Here is a 23,410-nt window from a genome sequence, read left to right as displayed (position 1 = left end):
TTACCCCCCACCCCCAACTCTAATCTTTATATAACAGTTTTTTTCTTTCTTTCAATGTTCTTTTTATTGCAAATTATATAACAAAGTAGCATACAAGATCAGTATAGATTTACAATTTGAATGAGCAATTAAAAGAGTGAAACAAGGAAACAGGTTATGAAACTGTAGCAAGAGTCAGATTCCTCTCGTATATGTCTTTTATAGCCATACCATAATTCCGTTCTGCGGCTGCCCAAACAAGTTCAGAAGCTGAAGGCACTGCTGACGTAAAGTAGGAATATAAAACGGCACTCTGGTATCTAGTAGAAATGAGCTTTGAATCAGTTTGAGAAAAGTGAATTTGCCTTCAATTTTTCATAAATAAATTGGACCCTCCTGAATCCAAACTTTATGTGATTCACTTTCTGCGACTTCCTCAAAATGGTCCCCATATTGTTGATTCCTAAAGGGCCAGGCAAAGGTTAATAAAATTTAACTCTCTGCTTATCTATCTCACATGCTGGAGCCCTCTGTCCAATTCTCAGTGTAGCTTTGTCTTCTTTACTCCTCCACCACATGCAACATTGTCATCCTTCATCTACAGTCTGTGCTGGATCTTCCGCTGCCAAGTTGACCTCTAATTTCACGATGCACATTGTGATGTCATGACGTGCGGTGCCTAAGGCTTGGTCAGCATCTCAGACAATGCAAGTTGTGGTGCTATGACATGTGCCGTGATGTACTACTACACTATGAAGGAAGTGGACGCCATGTGCATAAAGAATAGAGAGCTGAATGAAGGACAAAGTGGAGGTTGGACTGGTGATCACCACAAGGAGAATTTTTTTTTGGTCATTCTAAGTTTAGCATTCTCTTTGGTCTGGAGAAACCACAGAACATAAATTTGGTAATTCACTTGAATTTGGCAGGCAAAATAAAATAGAATTGAATGTGCCTTCTATTATGAGGCATAATCCATTTATTTTTTTCTTGCCAAATTCAAGCAAATCACCAAATTTTAATTTAGGCAGATTTGCTTGTCATTGGCAGCTGGTAATCTACACTCCTCCTTTTAGGGCTTGTGCACGCACACAATGTAGATTTGGTGCATTTTTTGCCATGCAGATTTGCTAACAAAACCTGAAGCAATCCTGATGCCAGCAAAGTGAATGAGAAACCTGAATTGTCATGCACACGTTGAGTCTTTTTAACTTGCAGTTTTGGTGCAGAAAATAATCAGCAGCATGTGAATTCTCTGTGCGTTTTTCACCATTGTCCACACTCAAATCAGTCAAAAATGCACCAAAAACTCAGGGCAAAAACGCATCAAAAGCACAGGGCAAAAAAGCACCAAACACGTAGGGCAAAATACATCAAAAACACATGGCAAAAACTCACCACACACATCGCAAAAACGCACCAAAAATACAGGGCAAAATACATCAAAAACACATGGCAAAAACACACCAAACACATCGCAAAAACTCACCAAAAAGGCAGGGCAAAACGCACCAAAACACAGGGCAAAAATGCACCAAAAACGTAGGACATAAAAGCACCAAAAATGAGGTTTTTTTTGCAGCATTTTTTTTTTTGCCAAATGATGCAGAAATTTTTGCATCCATTTATTCGACATGTGGTATCCATTCATTCCGGCAGAGGTCACTGGGTCGGCCTCCCAGGGCTGTGAGGTACTCGGTACCGGGCCGGTGTCAGGGGAATGTGTTACAGCAGCGGTGACCCGGTCCGTGGCCCTGGGCGCCCAAGTAATGGGGGAATGTAAATGGTAGAATGTTGTTAATGGAATAGTTTGTGACGCCACCTGTGGTGTTCGGCAAGTAGGATGTTAGGTCGACGCTGCATGCAGATCCTCTGGGGCAGTTGGTGTGTTGCAGCCTAGATAGTGTAGCTCCCCACAGGTGAAGCTGTAGCCCCAGGGCAGCATGGATGCAATGGAAGAGGAGAGGTGCAGGTGGTGTGGAGAATGGTACCCAGCTATAGCGGTGCTGAATGTGTTAGCGCACAAATGAATGGAGGACACCGGGGCTTGTAGTTCCAAAGCTTTACTCACAGTCCGTTGTACACACACAGGTGCCTGCCTCCGGGCCGTGTCCTCCGGGTCAGAGACTCAATCAACCTCCGGGCAAGTTAGGATTCTCCCCTCCAACACTCAGCCAACATGTACCTTTCTGAACGACTCCTCTATAGCGCCTTAAAGTGTGAAGATCTCCTAGTACTGAGTTACACTGGAGTTCCTCCTGTCAGATGCTCCCAAGAACTCAACTTGTATGGCAGACAGCTGTAGCCTGCTTCGGGGACTGCCTTCTCCTGAGTCCCGGCTCTCTATCCAATTGCTGTTTTGGAAGTCTTAGATGGGAGTAGTGCATTTACAGCCAACTACTCCTCCGGTGTCTGCTGCAGAACCATAAGTGTCCATACAACCTCGGGGACCAGGCCCCGGCCTTGCGCTGAGAACCTATAGGCAGTGTTCCTCCTCTAACCCATGTCCTCTCTGTTCTCTCTACTCCTTCATTCCGTACTTGTCTTTCTTTCTATAGAAGCGTAGGTTTCAGTTCTACGTCTTTCTCCTTTTCCTATCCCATGCCAGCTGGCTCAGATCACTGAGGCAGCTGCAGCACTCCTTCCTCCATCCCTTCTTCCAGGGATCCTCACTCCTGTCTGAGTGACTTACTACCCGACTGACCTTCTGTCAGACTCAACTGTCCTCCTACACTTTCCCACTCTTTTATGTATCTTAACTCCACCCACCTCCCAGCACGTCCAGTGTTCCAAGCAGGGAACCACCAAAGGTGCTCTGCTACGCTCTGAGCAAGGAGCCGCAATGTGGTTGTGCAGAACTACCCTGTTGTGTGGGGTGCGAGTGTTGGAGTGTGGAAAGGAGTTCCCACCTTACCCGGATGGTGAGGCACTACACCTTAGGAAAAGGTGCAGTACCTCTGTGGCGACTGAGCCTCAGGGGCGCCACATCACCACCAGAAGGAACGCAGCTATAATAATAAGGTGCAGCACATAATTCTTAAATAACAAAGTGTCTTAGTAATATGGGCACGTCTCTGCAAGAATCTGCAAGCAAATAATGGGAAATACATTCTAATATCTGTAATATCTCTATTATAGTATTAACAAGCTGCAGAGAAGACAGCGCAGTGTATTCAGCACTTCTCACTTGAATACTTTGGATGCAGATCCCGATGATTATCACTTAGTAGTCTGGAATCGCAGCATTGACATGACAAGGTTCCTTTATCACCTTGAATTGTTCTGTGCATGAATGGAATTGAAAAAGAGTTATTACAGTACATGGGTGTACATAATAACAGCGAGTGGCTGCATCTGCTGAAATATTGCGGCTTTAGGGAACAAATAAGTGCACGGCAATCATCTTAATAGACTGGCGAATGCTGATGTTAGCTGAAGGATCATAGGAAGATGAATCTTCAGGATTTCCCTAGAATGTAAGTTAAAGGACTTGTCCTCCTCTGGGAATATTGCTTTTTCTTACCGACAGTATTTTTTTCACTTTTTTATTTGAGGTTAAAAATCATTTCTGTAATTCATTGTTCTAAAAAAAAGTTGCACTTTTAAGCTTTTACAGCCTGATTGTTTCCCTACACGTTGAATTTTAATGTGGTCTGTGGTCATAAATCAGCTGAGAGGAGCAAAAAAAAAAAACAAATGCATTAGAAACTCTCACATTGTATTGAAGTGACTGACACAGTCTCATGGCATGAGAAAAAAATTGCAGATGTGAGCTGCACCATAGAATCGCAACATGCAGCGTTTGCATCTGAGAATCGGATCCCGCCAACACCGACCATGGAGGAGAGGGAGAAATCACTTTCTCCCTCTCCTCCACACCTGTGCTGCCATTCTCTAATGTGAGAGGATCGAAGAAAAGGGCACTGACACTCGGATCACGCTTACAGCAGAGTTGAAGTCGAGTGTCATTAGCATATAACATCCAATGCTCTTGCATATTAGGCCATAAGCTGGTGTGACTTCGGCCTTAAATCTTAAACTTATCCTAAAAAATAAATAAAAGACTTATGATTTTTTGGTTTCTACCCTAAATATGACAGTATACCTTAGTTTTTACCCATAAACAATGGAAGGCGTCGTGGACTGTGCTGTAAAAGAATCCTCAGATCTCAGTCCCCAGAATAGTCACAGATTGGTGGCGATAGTCCTGATGAAGCAGTGGCTTGATTCCAGGGGTGGATGTATCATTAGTGCAACCTGTGCTTTAGCCCAGGGACCCAAGAGGTAAGGGGGCCCATTTCTACCTCCAAAGAAGGTGCAATTTTAGTTGAATTTGGGCTGCAAAGGGCTCATATGTTGTTCTGGCACAGGGGCCCTTTGCTGTCTGTGACCGCCGGTGGTTGATTCGGAATGAGGCCAAAATTAAAAACCAGGAGTAGGACAACAACTGGGAAACAAATTAAAGGACAAGACTGGTCTTTAGTCAAGCAAAAGGTCATACTCCAAATCTGGAATCAGTAGTAAATAGCAGGATCCGGAGGTAGGAAAGGAATGTATATTAATCAGTAGGTCATGTTCTGAAACGAAGATCTTCTTTAAAAAGACCACCAAAGACCAACATAATTTTTTTGCTGCCAGTTGTCCATCCTATCTCAATGTTGACTATGAAAGCATGAAAGAAAGATGACCAGTCTGGAGCAGCAATGATGTTCTGTTGCTTGGCAGGGGAGTGGATAACATTTAGGAGAACACAGATGACCACATTGATCTCCAGATCATGGACTTCAATCATGGACACTGGACCCCTCCATACCCTGCCCTGGATCGACTGACTTAGGGTGTTAGCAGAAGTCATTCATTAGGGAACAAATCCTATAAGATATATAATAAAACTATAGATTTAATTACACCATTCCTACTTAGTAAATATTTTGGGGTAGCGATAACTTTCCTGAAAATAAAACATCGTCTTAGGGGACGTTTAATGCTTTATAGAGGCGATGTATACAGGATAGTAGAAATCGTCAGTGTGGGATTTGATCTTTGAGACATGACTGTTCTTATATTCTGCACGGCATCAGTAATATCGTTTCTTGGCATAAGCGGCATTCGATTGGAGCTTCATTTCTTTGATTGCAGTTTACTGTAAGAGGTAAGCACCTGTTGCATGGAGGCTTTGATGCTCCATCTCTGTATCTCTGTAGTATTGGCTTTATTTGTGTTGCTTGCCTTGGCTAGCTTTCACTTGCAAAATAGATGAGATGTTAAAAAGAGACATGAATTTTTAACACATTTTAAATTAAATCATTAGATTTCTTGAGCTAAATGCAATTTCATAAGGGTCTGAAGTAAGTGCTCTTGGCAGTGGTTGCAATGTCCCTGTAGGGGGCTGATTACTAACTAAGACTTGATTATTGGAGGAATGATTGCTTCATAGACTTCTACTGGGAAATCAAAGTTTGTGCCCGAAACAAAAGAGCTTTAAGGTGGGATGTCACCCAGATTGTATTAATTTGTTACATTCTCTATTGTTTATTTTTGGCTTACAGAACCACCTTCAGCTCCAAGAAATGTCAATTTTAACTTGAATGAAACAGCCCTGTATCTGGAATGGAGTCCACCGTTTGACACCGGAGGAAGGAAGGACCTCATCTACAATGTTATTTGCAAAAAATGCGGGTCAGACCCCAGCCAATGTGAACTTTGCGGTGGTGGAATTCGATTTGCACCTCGACATTCAGGATTGGTTAACTCCTCGGTCACCATCCTGGACTTTTTATCTCACGTCAACTATACTTTTGATATTGAGGCAATCAATGGAGTCTCGGAAGTCAGTTTATCTCCTAGGCAGTATACCTCCATCACCATCACAACTGATCAAGAAGGTAGGTTTGACTTTTTTTATGGGGTGAAGTGCCTTGAAGGTTAAGTATTAATATTATGTAAGAATCATTTTTGACCACGGCAATTGAAATTTGTGTTAACACCACTGATATTTAAGGCCTCAGACCTCTCAATATATATTATGTATAATTTATTAATGCCCTGTTTGATTAATCACCACTTTTCCTTCATTGCTGTCCTTAAAGTTAAAGATGTATTATCAAGTTTATAAGCTGTTCTCTATTCATTTGATATGGGACAACCTCCCAATTGCTGGAGGGTCTGACAGCTGGATGTCACCGATCCTGAGATCCGGGAATCGGAAGAACCTTTTGTGTATGGAGTGATGGTCAGTCATGTTCACCCCTCTCCATTCATTCTTAATGAGACTTTTGGAGATAGTTAAGTGCTGCGCTCGGCTGGTCTTTGGCACACCTTTAAGAATGAATGAATTGACCATCACTCCATTCACAAGGAGCTCTTCAGATTCCCGATTCTCAGGATCAGTGGGGATAACTTAGCTTTTCGATCACTACTCAGACCACCAGTGATCAAGAACTTATCCCATATCCCTTGGATAAGCCATAACTTCCAAACTGAAGACAACCCCATTAACATGCAAACCCTTAGGTAGTTTTTTTGGTAGTCTACTCTCCGTCAGCAGTTACCGGTTTGTCTACACGTGCACACTTACCACTATTACTAATAGCTTCCCTATACTCTAAAGATGAAGGATTGAACTTGCTGAAAAAAAATACAGACAGTAGGATAGCGCCGGGTCATTATAGGAAAGAAGCACTGCCCTATTTAAAAACCACCCAAATTTCAAGACTAAATGGAAGAGTACATTAGAAAGAACATTCACAAATCTTAATCTATGATATAAAAATCTGTTGCTTGCATTGGTGTTCCACAGAAAATGTTTTCTCCATATTGTCTACCTTACTTTTTTTTAATGGGAAAGCTCTTTTATGTGCATCTTATGTACAGTATATCTAGATTTTCTTTTGGTAATAACATATTTTAAAACATTAAAAAAATATATATTTAATTAACAGTTGCTATGATATAGAAATATTTAGATTGCATTACATCTATATCTAAGTCTAGGGTTGTTAGAATTGGTTTACGAAACAAATCCTCCAGCCTGTAATAGACGGTAGAATTTATTTGCCAAATCAAAGTTTTTGTGGATGAAATGAATCCTGTATATTCTTTTGTAAAGGTCCGGAGGTCGTATCTGAAATTTTATCTATTGTGAAATACTTAATAATTACATATGATAGTTTTACAGTATAAGATGAAAAGTCAAATAAATGAAACGTAGTAAATTATTATTGTAAATATAGGGTTGTTTTAGATTGTGTAAACCAAAGGTCTTACACTTAGGATGTGATTCATCATTGCATTTTTGCCATTCTTTAGATGTGAATATCTCTAAATTATGAACTTTTTATGACAAATTCATCAAACTATTTGAGCTTTTTTAAAGTTGGCTTTGTTTCTCTAGTTTTTTTTTAGGTCAATTAGGTTTTTACAGATGTTTTAGCCTGAGTTCACATAGCATTTGCCATTATGTTCAGTGGCTCCGTCGGGGCTCACAAACAAACCCCAGCAAATCGGGATTTGGGTGTGCGAGTTAAAAAGTCAAAAAATGAGTCAAAGATAGAAAAAATAAATAATTTTTTTTTTATTTTGTGCAAAATTTTTGAAACATGAGCTATTTTTTAATAATTTGACTCTAAAAACAGCAACAAAAAACAGAATACAGGTTGTTGAATGTGTGTGCAGAGAATATCACTGTTAGGCTAGTTTCACACTAGCTTATTTTCCACGCAGTGCTCGGCGCCGCTAAGTCCCGTCCCCTGCCGGCTTCCTGCCCGCCCCATCTGGTCATCGCCGCCTACTATCGCACACGGCTGCATGCGATCTGCGCACCCTATTTTTTGCACTAGTAGGATTTTAGTGTGTGTTGTGCACTTTTGAAGGTGCGCTGAGCGTGCCAAAATGCAACATGGTGCATTCAGCGCACATCGGCGCACCTTCAAAAGTGCGTAGCGCACGCTAAAATCCTACTAGCGCACGGTCTACGCACAGTCTGCGCACCCTATGCTAAAGATAGGGTGTGCAGATTGCATGCAGCTGTGTGCGATAGTAGGCGGCGATGACCGGATGGGGCGGGCAGGGATCTGGCAGGGGGCAAGGCTTAGCGGCGCCGAGCGCTGCGTGGAAAATAAGCTAGTATGAAACTAGCCTTATCAGCAGCACATGTTGTGTCTATACTGGACAATGTGCTGGCGAGGACAATGGTTTTAGTGTCAGTATGAATGATCCAATCATCTGATAAACGAGTATTCTGCATGTTTGTCGTCATTGTCGAAATGTGTATGTAATGTGGCACGGGGCGATAGCTGTGGGCAAGGTATTCATCTCCAGCACCCTGGCAAGCTACATGAAAGTGGGGGTCTTGGCCGGGTGTGAGGACTTCTGCTGTGAGGGTGTTGCACCCGGGCAGGCCACATGTAATGGTTGTTGCGGGTTTACCAGGACCAGGTCTTACGAAGTTCAATGAAGGTGACCATAGTTCAAGAATAAACTTTTTACTGAACGGGAACTTAGTAAAGAATATATATAAGAGATACCAGGTGCAAAGTCTTATGAACGTTTCCTTTATATCTCAAAGCATTTTCCACACAGTTTCCTTCCTCAATACAGGGTGGGCCATTTATATGGATACACCTAAATAAAATGGGAATGGTTGGTGACCCAGATCGGAGTGCTGAATTTGCAGAATGGGCAAAACAAAAATTGGATCAGGACCCTCAGTTTACACAGAACATTATGTTCAGGGATGAGGCAAACTTTTTTGGGTGGGCTATTTATATGGATACGCCTAAATAAAATGGGAATGATGACAGTTGTCTTGCGTAGGGTGTCTTGCATTGAAATCTGCTGCAATGACCTGGGTACTGCGTTCCCCAGACATCAACACAATTTCTATCCACTCCTCACGTGTTAACCTCTGTGACATGTCAATGGCTATAAACAAAAAGAAACTTGTAAATAGCTCATGAAAGAATAAAGTTATGTTAAAGCCAAGCACACCATTGTTTTCCCTGTGAAATTCTCAATACGTTTGATGTGTCACATGACCCTCTTCCCATTGGAAAAAATAAAGTTGGATCCAAAATGGCTGACTTCAAAATGGCCGCCATGGTCATCACCCATCTTGAAATGTTCCCCCCTCCCATATACTAATGTGCCACAAACAGGAAGTTGATATCACCAACCATTCCCATTTTATTTAGGTGTATCCATATAAATGGCCCACCTTGTAGTTTACACCAGTGTTCTCTATGCCCACTGTTTCTCACTAGTTCACCACAATCCAGCTTTAACACTACATTCCTGATTAACACGTGTCCTTAACTTTTTCTGTGGTTCCACATCCTCTTTCCTTTTTATGGCACAGTATGGCTGGTAATGCCAACTCTCAGGAACTCCCGCCCGGACACTCTACACGTCCCACGTACTCAGTCCTGTTTCGGCCCATTACATTACAGTGTTATAAGCTCAGCATCTCAATGCTAGGCGTTGTGTCATAGGATTTGTTTCTGGAAGACCACTCTCTCTCCTTGTCACTTATGCTCTGGATCTCGCTATTCCTTCTCTTTGATCTCTCACTTACGGTCACCCAAGAAGGCGGCACTGCTCACCTTGGACATTTAGGCCCGCGCAGTATGCACTCCATGTCCTATCTGATTTTCTGACAGGAAATTGTCACTTTCCCTGTAACTCATCCCCTCCCACTCTGGGCTAGTCCCAAACATTAACTATAATGGTTGACATATTACCAACGTTACTAACAAATCTAAGTCACATCATAAACGCATAACACTATCTACAGTACATCACACAGCATTTTATAATAATGAAAATAAAACTTGTTTCTTCGGAGGGAAACGTGGGTAGCGTGTCTATATCCTTATATATACCCAAAAGGATAATGTATGAATAAGTGTTTTAGGAATGCATGTTCTCATTTATCGTCATGAGTAAATGGGCCCTTAGTCATATTTGTGTAGATATCTGAAAACATTGCTGACTATAAGTGCACAGCACTGCAGAGTGTCCGCGGTGATGGAGCGCTGTTGGTTGCCACAAGTAATTAGCTAAACAATGGGCAGCGGTATTAATGCTAAGTCATTCCTTACCAAATAGCTGCACTTCAGTAGGAGACCTGTGCGCTGGAGCATTGCCAATTTGCACTAATGATAGGTCAATTATCCAGAAGGGACAGTGAAATTACAGTAAGGGAAACCTCAATTTAGGAACAAAAAAAGAGAACGGAGAAAACTGAAAATCCTTTATGCAGAATATCTTCAAAAAACATGAGTAGGAAATATATTTGAGATTCTTGATTCAGACTTCTTCAAAAAGTTGGCAACATACAAGGGAATTTATCACCATATTTTTACTACCCCATTTGATGTAGAGACAGATACTCTGATTCCAGTGATGTGTCACTTAGGCTAGTTTCACACTAGCGTTTTTGAGCGCAGCGATGGCCTGCGCACGGCCGCCGCTAAGCCCCGCCCCCTGCCGCACCTCCGCCGGTAGCTCCGCCTACCGGTGCATGACGCTGCATGCGCCCTGCGTCCCCTATCTTTATCACTGGGGGCGCAGGCCGTGCGCAGTATGCGTTTGGCGGCGCATGCGCCTTTTTGACGGTGTGCCGGCGCAACCAAACTGCAGCAGGTTGCGTTTGGCGCAGGTCGGCGCACCGTCAAAAGGACGCATGCGCCGCCAAACGCATACTGCGCACGGCCTGCGCCCCCAGTGATAAAGATAGGGGACGCAGGGCGCATGCAGCGTCATGCGCCAGTAGGCGGAGCTACCGGCGGAGGCGCGGCAGGGGGCAGGGCTTAGCGGCGGCCGTGAGCAGGCCGTTGCTGCGCTCAAAAACGCTAGTGTGAAACTAGCCTTACTGGGCTGCTTGCTGTATTTTTGCTAAAATCACTGTTTTATCTTCTGCTTATCTACTAGTTCTCTGAATGCTGAGCTGTGCACAGCCTCGCCCACACCACTGATTGGCAACTTTCTGTGTACACTGTGCATAGGCAGAAAGCTGCCAATCAGTGGTGGGGGCGGGTTATTCAAGGCTCGTGAACATGGAGTACTACATGGCCGCAGGTTTACTAGTCCTTTAGTGATAATCTTCTGCTGATAAAATAGTGTTTTTTTGTTTTTTTCCAAAACAACAGAAAGCAGTCCAGTAAGTGTCACATCATTGGAATCAGGGTCTCTGTCTTTACATCATGCTGCTCTCAGATTAAGTGACAAGATTCCCTGTAAAAAAAAAAAAGCAATGCAGGTGCCCAATACTTTACTATTTTATTCACATGGCATTGTACATGCATAGAATTGCTTTAGCAGTTTCTGCAATTGCAGTACCTAGAGCTCCTGTACTATTTAATATTCAACGTGCGCCAGCTGTGAATTTATGGTCTGTGCCAGTGTTCTCTATTGGAATAAATCTTATTTGCATCATATAAGAAGCGATCACATCTGAGAATATGTTGACTGTGCTGCTAATAACTGTTCAAAGAAAACTTTGCAAACACCTATACAGCACATAATGGTGTAATGGGGATGAGTATAGATGCTGCAGTGCCTACGCACATAGTGCATTGCAAAAGTATTAAACAAATATCAGTAGATTTGTCTGGATTAAAAGTCACACTTCTATAAATTATTTTTAGTTTTATTGAATACTAGCTGAAGAGCCTGGCGCTGCCCGGGCATAGTAACTAACTACGGTTAGTTATAACAAATTATAATGATTATATCTATATACAGAAAGCTGAGTGTAGAGCCCCGCCCACTCCGCATAGCCACATTCACTATAATATCCCACATCATCCCATCAGCCAGAGCTACCGGACTACTACCTCTAATATCCCACATCATCCCATCAGCCAGAGCTACCGGACTACTACCCCTAATATCCCACATCATCCCGTCAGCCAGAGCCACCGGACTACTACCCCTAATATCTCATATCATCCCATCAGCCAGAGCCACCGGACTACTACCACTAATATCCCACATGATCCCGTCAGCCAGAGCTACCGGACTACTACCCCTAAAATCCCACATCATCCCGTCAGCCAGAGCTACCGGACTACTACCCCTAATATCCCACATCATCCCGTCAGCCAGAGCTATCAGACTACTACCCCTAATATCCCACATCATCCCATCAGCCAGAGCTACCGGACTACTACCCCTAATATCCCACATCATCCCGTCAGCCAGAGCCACCGGACTACTACCCCTAATATCCCACATCATCCCGTCAGCCAGAGCTATCAGACTACTACCCCTAATATCCCACATCATCCCATCAGCCAGAGCTACCCGACTACTACCCCTAATATCCTACATCATCCCATCAGCCTGAGATCAGAACCAGAGCACTGAGTGGAACGGTCCTAACTTCCATACCAATGATCCCTTTAATAGAAGACTGGGGTCAGTATCAGAGTGATGAGGGATTTGCTCTGACTTCCATACCAGAGATCCCTTTAAGTGGGAAGATGTGCCTATGGAATGAAGGATGTGTGATGGGGATATGGGCATGGGAGGGGGTGATTCATTTCTTTCATGTGCTCTCTGCTCCTTTCTGGGGGGCAGACAATGGCTGGGAGCTTATGTTCCCGGGGATGCTAGATTTCTCCCACCATGTCAGTGTCTGCTGAGGTGTTGTCGAGTGGGAAAGCTGTTGCTCATAGCAACTAATCACAGCTCAGCTTCTTTTAAACAGCTCTGTTGAAATGAAAGATTCTTCGTGATTGGTTGGTGATACACACACATACATTCAATTTTATATATATAGATAATAAATTGCAATTTTGAAAGTCTACTTTAGCTTCTAGGGCTCCAATTCATCTTTGCTTTTGTGCCTAGTTTTTGTATAGTTTTGTGTGTTTTTTTAATTTTTATCAAATTCATTATTCTTTTTATGTGCTCACCTGTTGTTTTTTTTTTCTTTTGCTTATTTTGTGGATGAAGTCTATCAATTCCAGATGTTTTTGCTTGATCCATAAATTGTGACTTTATAAAAAGTCACAAATTCTGCTGAAACTTCCCTCTTTCCCTCCCTCTTGATGTATTGTTGACTACACCAGTATTATGGTGCAAGTTTTGGCAGCCAGGTATGCAGTCAGTCAGCACCGCAGCATGCCGATCACCGTGCACTGAGCTGTGACTGAAGCCACGCCTCTATGACTGAAAGCTGGAGGCTGCCAAGGAGGAATAAAGTTCATTTCCTGCCGGCTTTTAGTGCAGTGTCTGCAAAACTGTAGAACACTAATAACCTGCAGATATATAGCATTTGGTGACATGACAAGTTCCAGATAAAGTATATAAAAACGAATGCCATATGGATGACAATAAAGAAAAATCATCCATTTCTTCTGGATGAGGATCAGATGATTCTTTATACACTCCCGTGAACTTAGCCTCACAAACATAAAACTTTATACGCTATATTCCTAGAATATATCTAAATATGCAGGAGACAAAAGTGCAATGAAATATCTTAAAAATTAAATATTTCTGTGTCTTAAGAGAACCTAAAACAATTTCAGAAGGATACATTTAAAGAAGAAAAAAAAAACCTTGTATAATATTCTGTGATGTGATGCACGGCACCTATAGCTGTCTAGTGGCTAAACATTTGCCAACGCAATGTCATGTTGATAGGTAATGCGCCACCTATTAGATCGTTTTTCTACTGTATAAAATAAGAGTATTTTTCTTTAAAAAAAATTCTATCTTGGTAAAAAGCTGTTTATGCAAAATCACATCTACTGTTCTCCCTATGGAGGAGGATAATAACTTGTCAAGGTCCCACTGCTCCTGAAGAAACAAGAAACCAAACCAAAGGTGCTGACTTTATGTATTGATATGGAATAACATTAAATCTTAAGGCTGATTATAGAACAATTTGCACTAAATATATTCTCCTGTATACTATACCTCCGCACAGCTTGATATGAAAGATTATTCTGACGACGTCTTGTAAGAGTTCTCTGGGTTTTTGGACTGCTGATTTATCTTAAGATATTTATAAATGTTAAAAATGTTTTTAATAAACAAAATACATGTACCTCAACCCCATTCCCTTTATTCTTTCCTATCCCTTGCTTCAACTTGATAGATGTATGTAACTATGAAACAAAATGTTTGCAAAAAAAAAGTAAAGTAGTTTTCAATAAGTGGTGAAAACAATCTTTCTAAAATAAAATAGAGAAAGAAGTGTTACATCCATTCCACACCCCTGTGGTTCCAGCCAAACTGCACTAATTGTGTCCACCCATGATATCTCGTTCATTTCTCTAATGTCTGAAACCACTGATTGGCTGCAGGGCCAGGTAACGGATGGACAGGGCAGCAGAACTGAAGTAGCGGGTACCCACCTACAGTCAAAGCATCAGTCTGCAGGTAAACGCCACTTTAAGCATGACCAGCCATCCAACTCAATGCCAAGTTGCAGGGAGAAAACAAAAAGCCTCAAACTCAGTAGCTCTCTAGCCACAGTCAAGCAGGAAGGATCAGGAGTCTTAAGCAGTCAGGGCCATTCATAGCAAACTCGGCAAAACTGCCCTTTGCGTTCCCCAAGTGACACCACTTCCAGAATTCACGGCATAGCCAAAAAATCAAGCTCATCCCCGGAATGCAGAGCACTGACCACCTACCATATGTCACACCTACCTAAAGCAAGTATTGATAATGAGAATTCAACCCCTGCTTTTTCTGCAGCTAAACACCCAAGTCAACCTTCCATGTATGACCAAAATGGCACTCACCCACAGATCAACATCATGGCTGCAGGTAAACACTCCCATTCCGATGACCGGCGTACCCAAATGATAGAGCGGCTCTCCACTAACGTAGTAGGTTTGCTTCAAATAAAAGAAGTCTCAGCATATTTGGTTGTGCTGGCAATATGCACAATACTATAGTAAGCTCTAGGAAAGTGGAAGCCGCTCCCCCTCATTAAGCCCAGCGGGGAAATTCCTCCGTTGGCAGTAATATGAAAGTTCAATGAATGGAAAAGGTCTGAGTAGCGAGGGCGCCTGCCCGTATATGGATTTACTCGATGGACATGGTGTTCACAACTATACAAGTTTATTCTAAAGACTACTAAAATCATATGTCTTGTTCTGAACATGACTTAAATCAAGTAAATCCAAAAACGTACAGGCGCTTTCACTTCTCAGAACTTTTCCACTTATTGAACTCCCCGGCTTTACCAGATTACCAATTTAGGGCTCCACCAGCAAAAAGTTAGCCCTTACATGTGTCTGGATGCCACAGTCTCTTATGTCTCTTACTTTCTGTTTGGTGCTCTATAGTTATTATAATAGACTATGTCCGGTAGTGTAAAGCACTGCATAGTGTGAATTGTGTTCCAGTATGATTTGGAACTTTATATAGTAAACTGCCTGTTTCAAGCAAATATCAAAGTCTTCTTCTTCTTCTAACAGTCTTCTGCTTGATCTCAAGCCATGAAGACTTGATGGATGAATGATCTGTAGGAAGACTGATCTTGTGCAAGCCTAGATAAGTCCACCAGGGTCTTCTCTGCTGTTATCTTGATAGTATCTTTCTTTCAACGTAGTTTTTATTGAGAAATTTTCAAATAGCATACAGTGGTTGAGAACGCAATCAAGTCGATACTAGAAACAGTAGTACAAATATTCAATAGACACAATAGAAGTTATTTTGTGTGTCATATTTTCAAATCTTGATAGTATCAAGCCATTGGGTTGCTGGTCTTCCACTTTGCCTTGTTCCTTCTATTCTTACGGCCATGATGTCCTTCTCCATTGATTGATGTCTTCATATGATGTGTCCATAGTAGGCAGGTCGTAGCTTGGAGATCTTTGTTCGGGTGACAAGTCTGACTTTATTTGTTCCAAAGTTGATTTGTTTGTTCTTCTTGTTATTCATGGTATTGATAACATCTTTCTCCAGCTTCGCATCTCTGTCTTGTTTCTTTATCGTCCAGGTTTCGCATCCATACGTAATCACAGAAAAGACCAAACTATGTACAAGCCATGTTTTCTTCCTCAGAAAAATGCTCCTCATTTTGAGTACCATGTCCATAGACTTCATTGTCGATAGCTATTCCCCTATTTGTTTCTGGTGTCGTCACTGCATCTTGAGTGAAAACTTCCAGGTTGGAGCCGTCTATCTTAAATGTGTCTCAGTCTTACCTGGCAGTAGTCAATATTTATTTATTTTACTTGTTTATATAGTGCCATTAATTCCACAGCACTTTAGAGACATTGGCACTGTCCCTATTGGGGCTCACAATGTAAATTCCCTATCAGTATGTCTTTGGAGTGCGGGAGGAAACCGGAGAACCCAGAGGAAACCCACACAAACACTGGGAGAACATACAAACTCCTTGCAGATGTTGGGATTTGAACCCAGGACCCCAGCGCTGCAAGACTGCAGTGCTAACCACTGAGCCACTGTGCCACCAATAGTATCTTTGTCTTGTTTGTGTTAAGTCCCATGTTCAAGTGTTCTATCTTAACCCTCCGCAATAAGTTCTTAATTTCATCTACACTTGTTGCTATCAAAGTTGTATCTTCTGCGTATTTAAGATTGTTGATGACACATCCAGCAATTTTGATTCCTTCTTTTTTGGCAAGCCCAGCCTTCCTGAGTATCACTTCTGCTTCTAAATTGAAGAGAAATGATGACATAATGTAGCCTTGTCTGACACTTTGTTCTACTTTGAACCATGCTGTGTCATCATGTTCCGTTCAGACTGTTGCTTCTTGGTCAATGTAAAGGTTTCTAATGAGGCTTTACAGATGGCTCAGCACACCCTTATCCTTCATGGTATTCCCAAGTTTCTGGTGATCAACGCAATTGAAGGCTTTAGTGTAGTTGATGAAACTAAAATAGATCTCCTTGTTGTACTGTTTCGCCTTTTCCATTATCCATGTAATTAGCAAATCCATGTCTTGTTTCTTTGAATCCTGCTTGTACCTCTGGCAGCTGTTTGTCAAGGAAAGGCAGCAGCCGTCTTTGTAGGTTCTTCAGTAGTGTTTCGCTGGCATGAGGTATGAGAGCAATAGTCCGATAGTTTCCAGAATCGGTGACATCTTCCTTCTTTGGAGTAGGAATAAACACCGATCTTGTCCAGTCCTTGGGCCATTTACCAGTTGTCCACATCTGATGACACAGGCATGTTCTGCTTCAGAAGACTTTATTAGCTCTATTGGAATATTGTCACATCCAGGCGCTTTGTTATTTGACAGAAACTTTAATGCAGCAACAGCTTCATCATTCAGGATGCTCTTTTTCATTACAGTCTCAATTTCTTCCTGTATCACTGAGTCGCTCTTGTAGAGGAGCTCCATGTGCTCTTTCCATCTTTGGTTGATCTATTCTGGCTCAGTTAGTTTGTTCCAGTTGATATCCTGCAACAGACCCACTCTTTGTTGAAACTTTCATCATATCTCTTTGATCTTTAGGTATGTCTTCCTGGTCTTGTCCCTCAGCTGTTCACTTTCTATCTCTGCATATCTTTTGGTAATAAAGTTCTTTGGCTGCTTGAATGGCTCTTTAGTCTTTTACTGATATTGTCTGCGTCCTGCTTGTTATTTTTTGTTTTTGCCATTCGGCTTTCTTAGGGTCTCTTCTGTTAACTATGACTGTAGGGGTCTCTTCTGCCTCTTGTCTTACTGGCTTCTTCAGTAATAATGGCCTTTATATGTGTTATATGTGTTCATAATTCCTTTCTTTAAATATTACTCAATAAAGGTAATTCCTATCCTAAATTGTTACCATAGTACCACTCCTAATAAATGTGGATTAAATCTTTCCCTGCGTTCAGAACTTATTTATTTATTCTATAAAGATTCCGTCTTTGGCCAATTTCCAAGAAGTGGTGAAAAATCCCTTTATTGCCAATGTATAAGTTTATGTATTAAATTTTATTCATTTACATTTCTTCTTTCTCTGGGTTTAGGGGTCCAGTGGCGGGTCGCCAAGTGGTTGACAGCTACAGTTGTGAACACAGTCATACATACAGTAGAAGGCTGCCACTCATTCATTGGATCTCTCATTGTACAGGGGATCATTATTAGGCTACGTTCACTGGGCAGTATTTTGGTCAATATCGCGCTTCAGTATTTTGGGTGCTAAAGCCAGGAGTGGGTCAAAATTGCAGATGTGAAATACTGACTACTGCCGTGTGAATGTAGCCTTACTCTAAACAGATGCTTTAAGGATTTGTCCAAGTCTGATAATGTTTTATGTGTCATTAGATGCATGTATTTGGAGCTAAAACCATTTTTACATATTCATTTCATTAAACATTTTGCGCCATTTGGATTTTACAGACTTTTGTTTCCCTGCAAATTCAACTTTGATACGGTCTGTGAGCATAACTCAGCTCAGCAAAGCTAAAAGAAAAACAGATAAACGAGGTAGAACCTCTCCCATTGGACAGACAGAATGAACTCACTGATGGATTCTCAGTTAACAAATTCTGCAGTCAGCAATAAAAGTGCAGCACAGGGGAAATCCAACTACAAAAATGATTTTAGCCAAAAATCTTAGCATTTAATAAAACAAATGTCTCCAAAGGTGCCCCACGCCATTAATGTCCATTGACCCTCCACAGATCCTAGATATGCACTATATCACTACTTTCCAGATATCCACTAGAGCTAGTAGCTTATGGCTCAGCAGCTAAAGTGCCTGTCTGTAAAGTTAAAGTTGTGGGTTTGCGACGCCCAGAAAAAAAAAATACATTTTATGATTCTATAATCTTTTTGATAGTGAGGGTGATCAATGAGTGGAACAGGCTGCCACGAGAGGTGGTGAGTTCTCCTTCAATGGAAGTCTTCATACAGAGGCTGGACAGACATCTGTGTGAGATGGTTTAGTGAGTCCCGTGTTGAGCAGGGGGTTGGACACGATGACCCTGGAGGTCCATTCCAACTCTAAGATTCTAGGATTCTATCTACAGTATTTCCTCTATGTCGATAACTTATGGCTATAAAATTACTGTTTTCAATAATGTATGGCCTGTATTTGTTACAAAGGTATAATGTGAAGCTCCTGGACCTTAAAGCAAAATTTAACAAAGCCCCCTACTATCACACTTCATTTATAGTGGTCTCCCTCTCGTATCCTGCAGAGAAGTGGCATAATGCCTCACCTTAGGCTCCAGGGCCAGACTCACTTGCCGCATCCTATATAGTCGTACCACATGTCTGTCACATGCATTATACTATGCTACATTAAATCATGGTTATGATAAAAGGGTCACAAGCAGAAGATCTGTATTTTCCACACCCCAGTTGTCTTTGTAGCCAGATAAGCCAAAGTTCACACTGTAAATAACAATGCATACCCACGTGTTTCTTTCCGCCTGCCTCAGGGGATACACTCATTTTTTTCCTATTGCTGTAAATGAAGGTTAGTCTCTGCACCGGGGCAGCCTGGCCACGAACATTGGAAGCGCAATAACATGACGGCAGTCATCATTTCTTTGCTGTTTTTGGCATTCGTTGCCAGCTCCAAGCTCAGTTTCCATTACACTCCAGCAATGTCACAGCAGACTTTCAGACTGTTATATGCTGTTAACCATTGCAGACCCTGAGCCGCCAGACATCAGACCAGCTGGCACTGCCAATGGAGCATCTCAGATTTCTGTTATTAGTTAACCAGTAAATGAGATAAATGTCGAGCATACATGAAATGCCTATTAATATATCTCCAGTTGGAAAATTGCTTCCTAAAAATAATTTAGCAAATTAAAACTTCAAATTGAACTGTTTTTTTCCTTAGAGTCCTATTCCTCTAACTCAACAGGAGTGGGTAACATGGCCCAGCTTTCCATTTCAGAATGGACGAAGGATGTCTCTATCTCTTTTTAAATCGATATTCAGGATTGAGAATTCTGCAGAGTTTTATCATAACAACCCCATTAAAAAAGGGTATATACACCATGTTGAAAATTATTATGCCAATTGGATTTACTTGTCTAAAAAGATTCAATTTTTTGCTTTTCAAATAAAATCATGGATGGTTTTGTGGCTCTTTGGATCACTGAACTCAATCTCAAACACATGTGATAATTAGTTTGAATTAGTTTGCCAGGTGAGCCCAATTAAAGAAAAACTACTTAAGATGGACGATTCACATTGTAAAGCAGGTCACAGGTTTCAAGCAATATGGGAAATGAAAAGACCCTGCTGCTGCTGCTGAAAAGCATCAAGTAGAGCAATGTCTTGGACAAGGTAAGAAAACATACGGTTTTCACGAAAACTTAAGCGTAATCACCGTAATGAGATTTGTGGCTGATACAGAGCACAATTGGGTTTGTGCAGATAGAAGCATAGCGAGGAAGGTTTCTGTTGGACAAAGTCATCAAATTTAGAGAATACCTGCTAAAATACCATTTCAAAGCAGCAAACATACTGTATTAGAACCAGCTGGTACCTCTGGAGTCCCACAAACCTCAAGGTTTAGGATCCTCCAAAGGCTTTCATTAGTGCATAAACCTGAAGTTTGGCCACCCCTAAACAGTGCTCATGAGTGGAAATGATTGCATTGGGCCCAGGCATACATGAAGACTAATTTTAAGACAGTATTGTTTATGAGTGCCGAGCAACCATGGATGGTGCAGAAGGAAGGAGTAGTGGATGGAAGGTGGATGGCCACCATGTCCCAACAAGTTAGCAACGTCAGCAAGGAGGTGGTGGAGTCATGTTTTAGGCTGTAATCATAAGGAGAGTGCTGGTAGACCCCTTTAGGGTTCCTGAAGGTGTGAAAATGACCTAACAAAGTATATAGAGTTTCTAGCTGACCACTTTCTTCCATTGAACAAAAAGAAGAACCGTGCCATCCACAGAAAAATCATCATCATACATGACAATGCACCATCTCATGCTGCAAAGAATACTTCTGAGTCATTGGTTGCTATAGGCATAAAAGGAGAGAAAGTTGTGGTGTGGCCACCATCCTCCCTTGACCGCAACCCTACTGAGAACCTTTGGAGTATCCTCAAGCTCTACCGAGGGTGGGAGGCAGTTCACATCAAAACAGCATTATTGTTCATAGTTGCACAATTTCAATAAAATTATACAGCCACTAACAATAAGCAAAGAATTTGCACTTAATTTCAAATGTTACAGTGGAAAGACGCTGCGATTTTATCCACCAACCAATATCGTAATCACATAGATCCTTGCAGTAACAGTAATAAACCCCCCACAGTATAATAATCATCATACCCCCCAATAATTTATCTTCCACTCCTCCCACATTTATAATTTCCCTTGCAGTTATCACACTTAGTATAATAAGAAATCATCTCACACTACAGTAATTATCCCGTTAATGACCAGGGGTATTTCAGCTTTTGAAGTTCCGTTTTTTGCTCCCCTTCTTCCCAGACCCATAACTTTTTTATTTTTCGGTAAATATGGCCATGTGAAGACTTGTTTTTTGCCGGACAAGTTGTACTTTTGAACGAAATTATTGGTTTTAACATATTCTGTACTGGAAAACGGGAAAAAAAATTCCAGGTATGGTGAAATTGCAAAAAAAGTGCAATTCCACATTTGTTTTTTGTTTTTATTTTTTTTTACCATGTCCACTAAATGCTAAAACTGACCTGTTATGATTCTCCAGGCCATTACGAGCTCATAGACACCAAACATGTTATTGCATTTTATTGCAATGTAGCGGCGACCAAAAAAACATAATTCTGACGTTTTGAATTTTTTTCTTGTTACGCTGCTTAATTTTTTTCATATTTATAGATCAGGTGATTCTGAAGACGGTGATATTAAATATTTTTATATTTGATTTTTTTATTGTTTTATTTTGAATGGGGCGAAAGGGGGGTGACTTGAACTTTTATTTTTTAAAAAAATGTTAAATATTTTTAAAACCTTTTTTTTACTATTTGCATGCTTCTATAGTCTCCATGGGAGACTAGAAGTTGCACTACTTTGATTGTTTCTGGTACACACAGGTGATGATCAGATTGCCTGTGTGTAGCAGAAATGCTCACTTGCAATGAGCGAGTTTATTTACTCCTGTGCTCCTGACTGCTGAGCTGTGATTTGTTTTAGGCTCTACAAAGCTATCGGTGAGTTACTAAGGACCCCACTGATCTTCAGGCAGTTGAAGTGCCTGCCTCTCGCTACTCCTTCGGTACCTGCTCGCGACATCTGGTCCTGTCATCAAGCACCACCATATTCATTCTTAGCATGATGGAGAAGATTAGGATCAAAAGTTCTTGGTGGTGCAGGCTCTGTACCACCACTGATATTAGGGTGACTGGGACCTGTAGTGGTGTCCAGTCTGGTAGGATGGGTGCATATGCTTTCTAGTTTGAGTAATCATCTCCCTGCTTTGGGCAATTGGAGAGCACCACAACTAAATAAAGCTCCCACTCCCATCTTACTGCTGGTAGCTGTTAGATATATTTAGTTCATCCTCGGGCTTGCTGCTGCTTCTCAACTCCTATTTTTTCTACATTGTCTAATCTCGGACCATTCACTGTCTGTCTTCTAACTTTGTACCTTGTCTGCCCTCATGGTTCTGATCTGGCTATCTGACGACTCCTTCCAGCCTACACCACTGCCCAGCAGCCTACTCTGTGGCCAAAACCCAGGGGCCCCAGTGTAAGTCACGCTACTTGTACAGAGGTTAAAGAGTAAAATTCAGGGCATCCCATAGGATCTGCTAAATAGAATGGTTAGCTCTAAGCCTGTCCGTGGAAGCCAATTTTAGTGTTGTCAGGTGATTACTAACAGCTAGAGTTGAGCGACTTTGGTCGGATCATGTTTCATGAAGCAAAATTTGTTTCAGATGAAACTGGCCCGACTAGGGCAAAAAAAAGTCGGCGTTTCATCCGAAACCCGACCTCAGTGCAAGTCAACGGGGAATAGGGACCTGGAAAACGAGAAATGCCTTAACGTGGCTTCCAGGTACACATAACTTGGCCATTTTATGCGCTAAACTTTCTAAATTTTTCATACTTCTAATGCAGTAATGCAATTTATTATTCATTTTTCATGTTTGCATGGTTTGGCGCTACAGTGTGCTTCCTTTTTTGCTTGAATGTATATGAGTTGGTGACTCTAGGTTAAGCACCTGTTCACACTATGCTTATGCTTGGATGTGACGGTCAGTTTTTGAAATTTGTGTCGAGAGCAAAGGCTGCAGCTGTAGAGAAGACAGCAGCACGTGCTGAGAGATCTAACAGGGGAAGTTGTTTCTCAGGGAGAGACTGTATGCTGTGAGTAGACACTTTCCTGTGACCGTGTTATGTGATAAGACGCTGCCCCACAGAGAGGTTGTGACCGGTACAGAGAGACTGAGCCCCGTACAGGGTTGCAGTGACCTGTGTGCTTACGTAGAGCCCCTGATTCCGGTGGAAGTACACCGCAGCAGAGCGAGAGAGAAAGACTTGTAGCTAAGGGGAATATCGCTA

At 41.7% G+C, this 23,410-nt stretch overlaps 1 protein-coding gene across 1 annotated transcript in view; it reads left to right on the top strand.

The window, feature by feature from the left end:
* The window catches only part of EPHA6 (EPH receptor A6), a 1,179,434-nt gene that overhangs the window by 611,348 nt on the left and 544,676 nt on the right, over window positions 1-23,410 (top strand). Inside the window, exon 5 of the mRNA XM_073584415.1 lies at window positions 5,529-5,864. Within this exon, the coding sequence (XP_073440516.1) occupies window positions 5,529-5,864 (336 nt within the window). The remainder of the gene's footprint in view (window positions 1-5,528; window positions 5,865-23,410) is intronic.

The sequence above is a fragment of the Dendrobates tinctorius genome, unplaced genomic scaffold, assembly GCF_039654945.1.
Source record: "Dendrobates tinctorius isolate UK_male_01 unplaced genomic scaffold, ASM3965494v1 ptg000084l, whole genome shotgun sequence".
Classification (NCBI taxonomy): Eukaryota; Metazoa; Chordata; class Amphibia; order Anura; family Dendrobatidae; genus Dendrobates; species Dendrobates tinctorius.
Note: the sequence above shows the minus strand (reverse complement) of the source record. Positions and strands in the feature narration are given on the sequence as shown.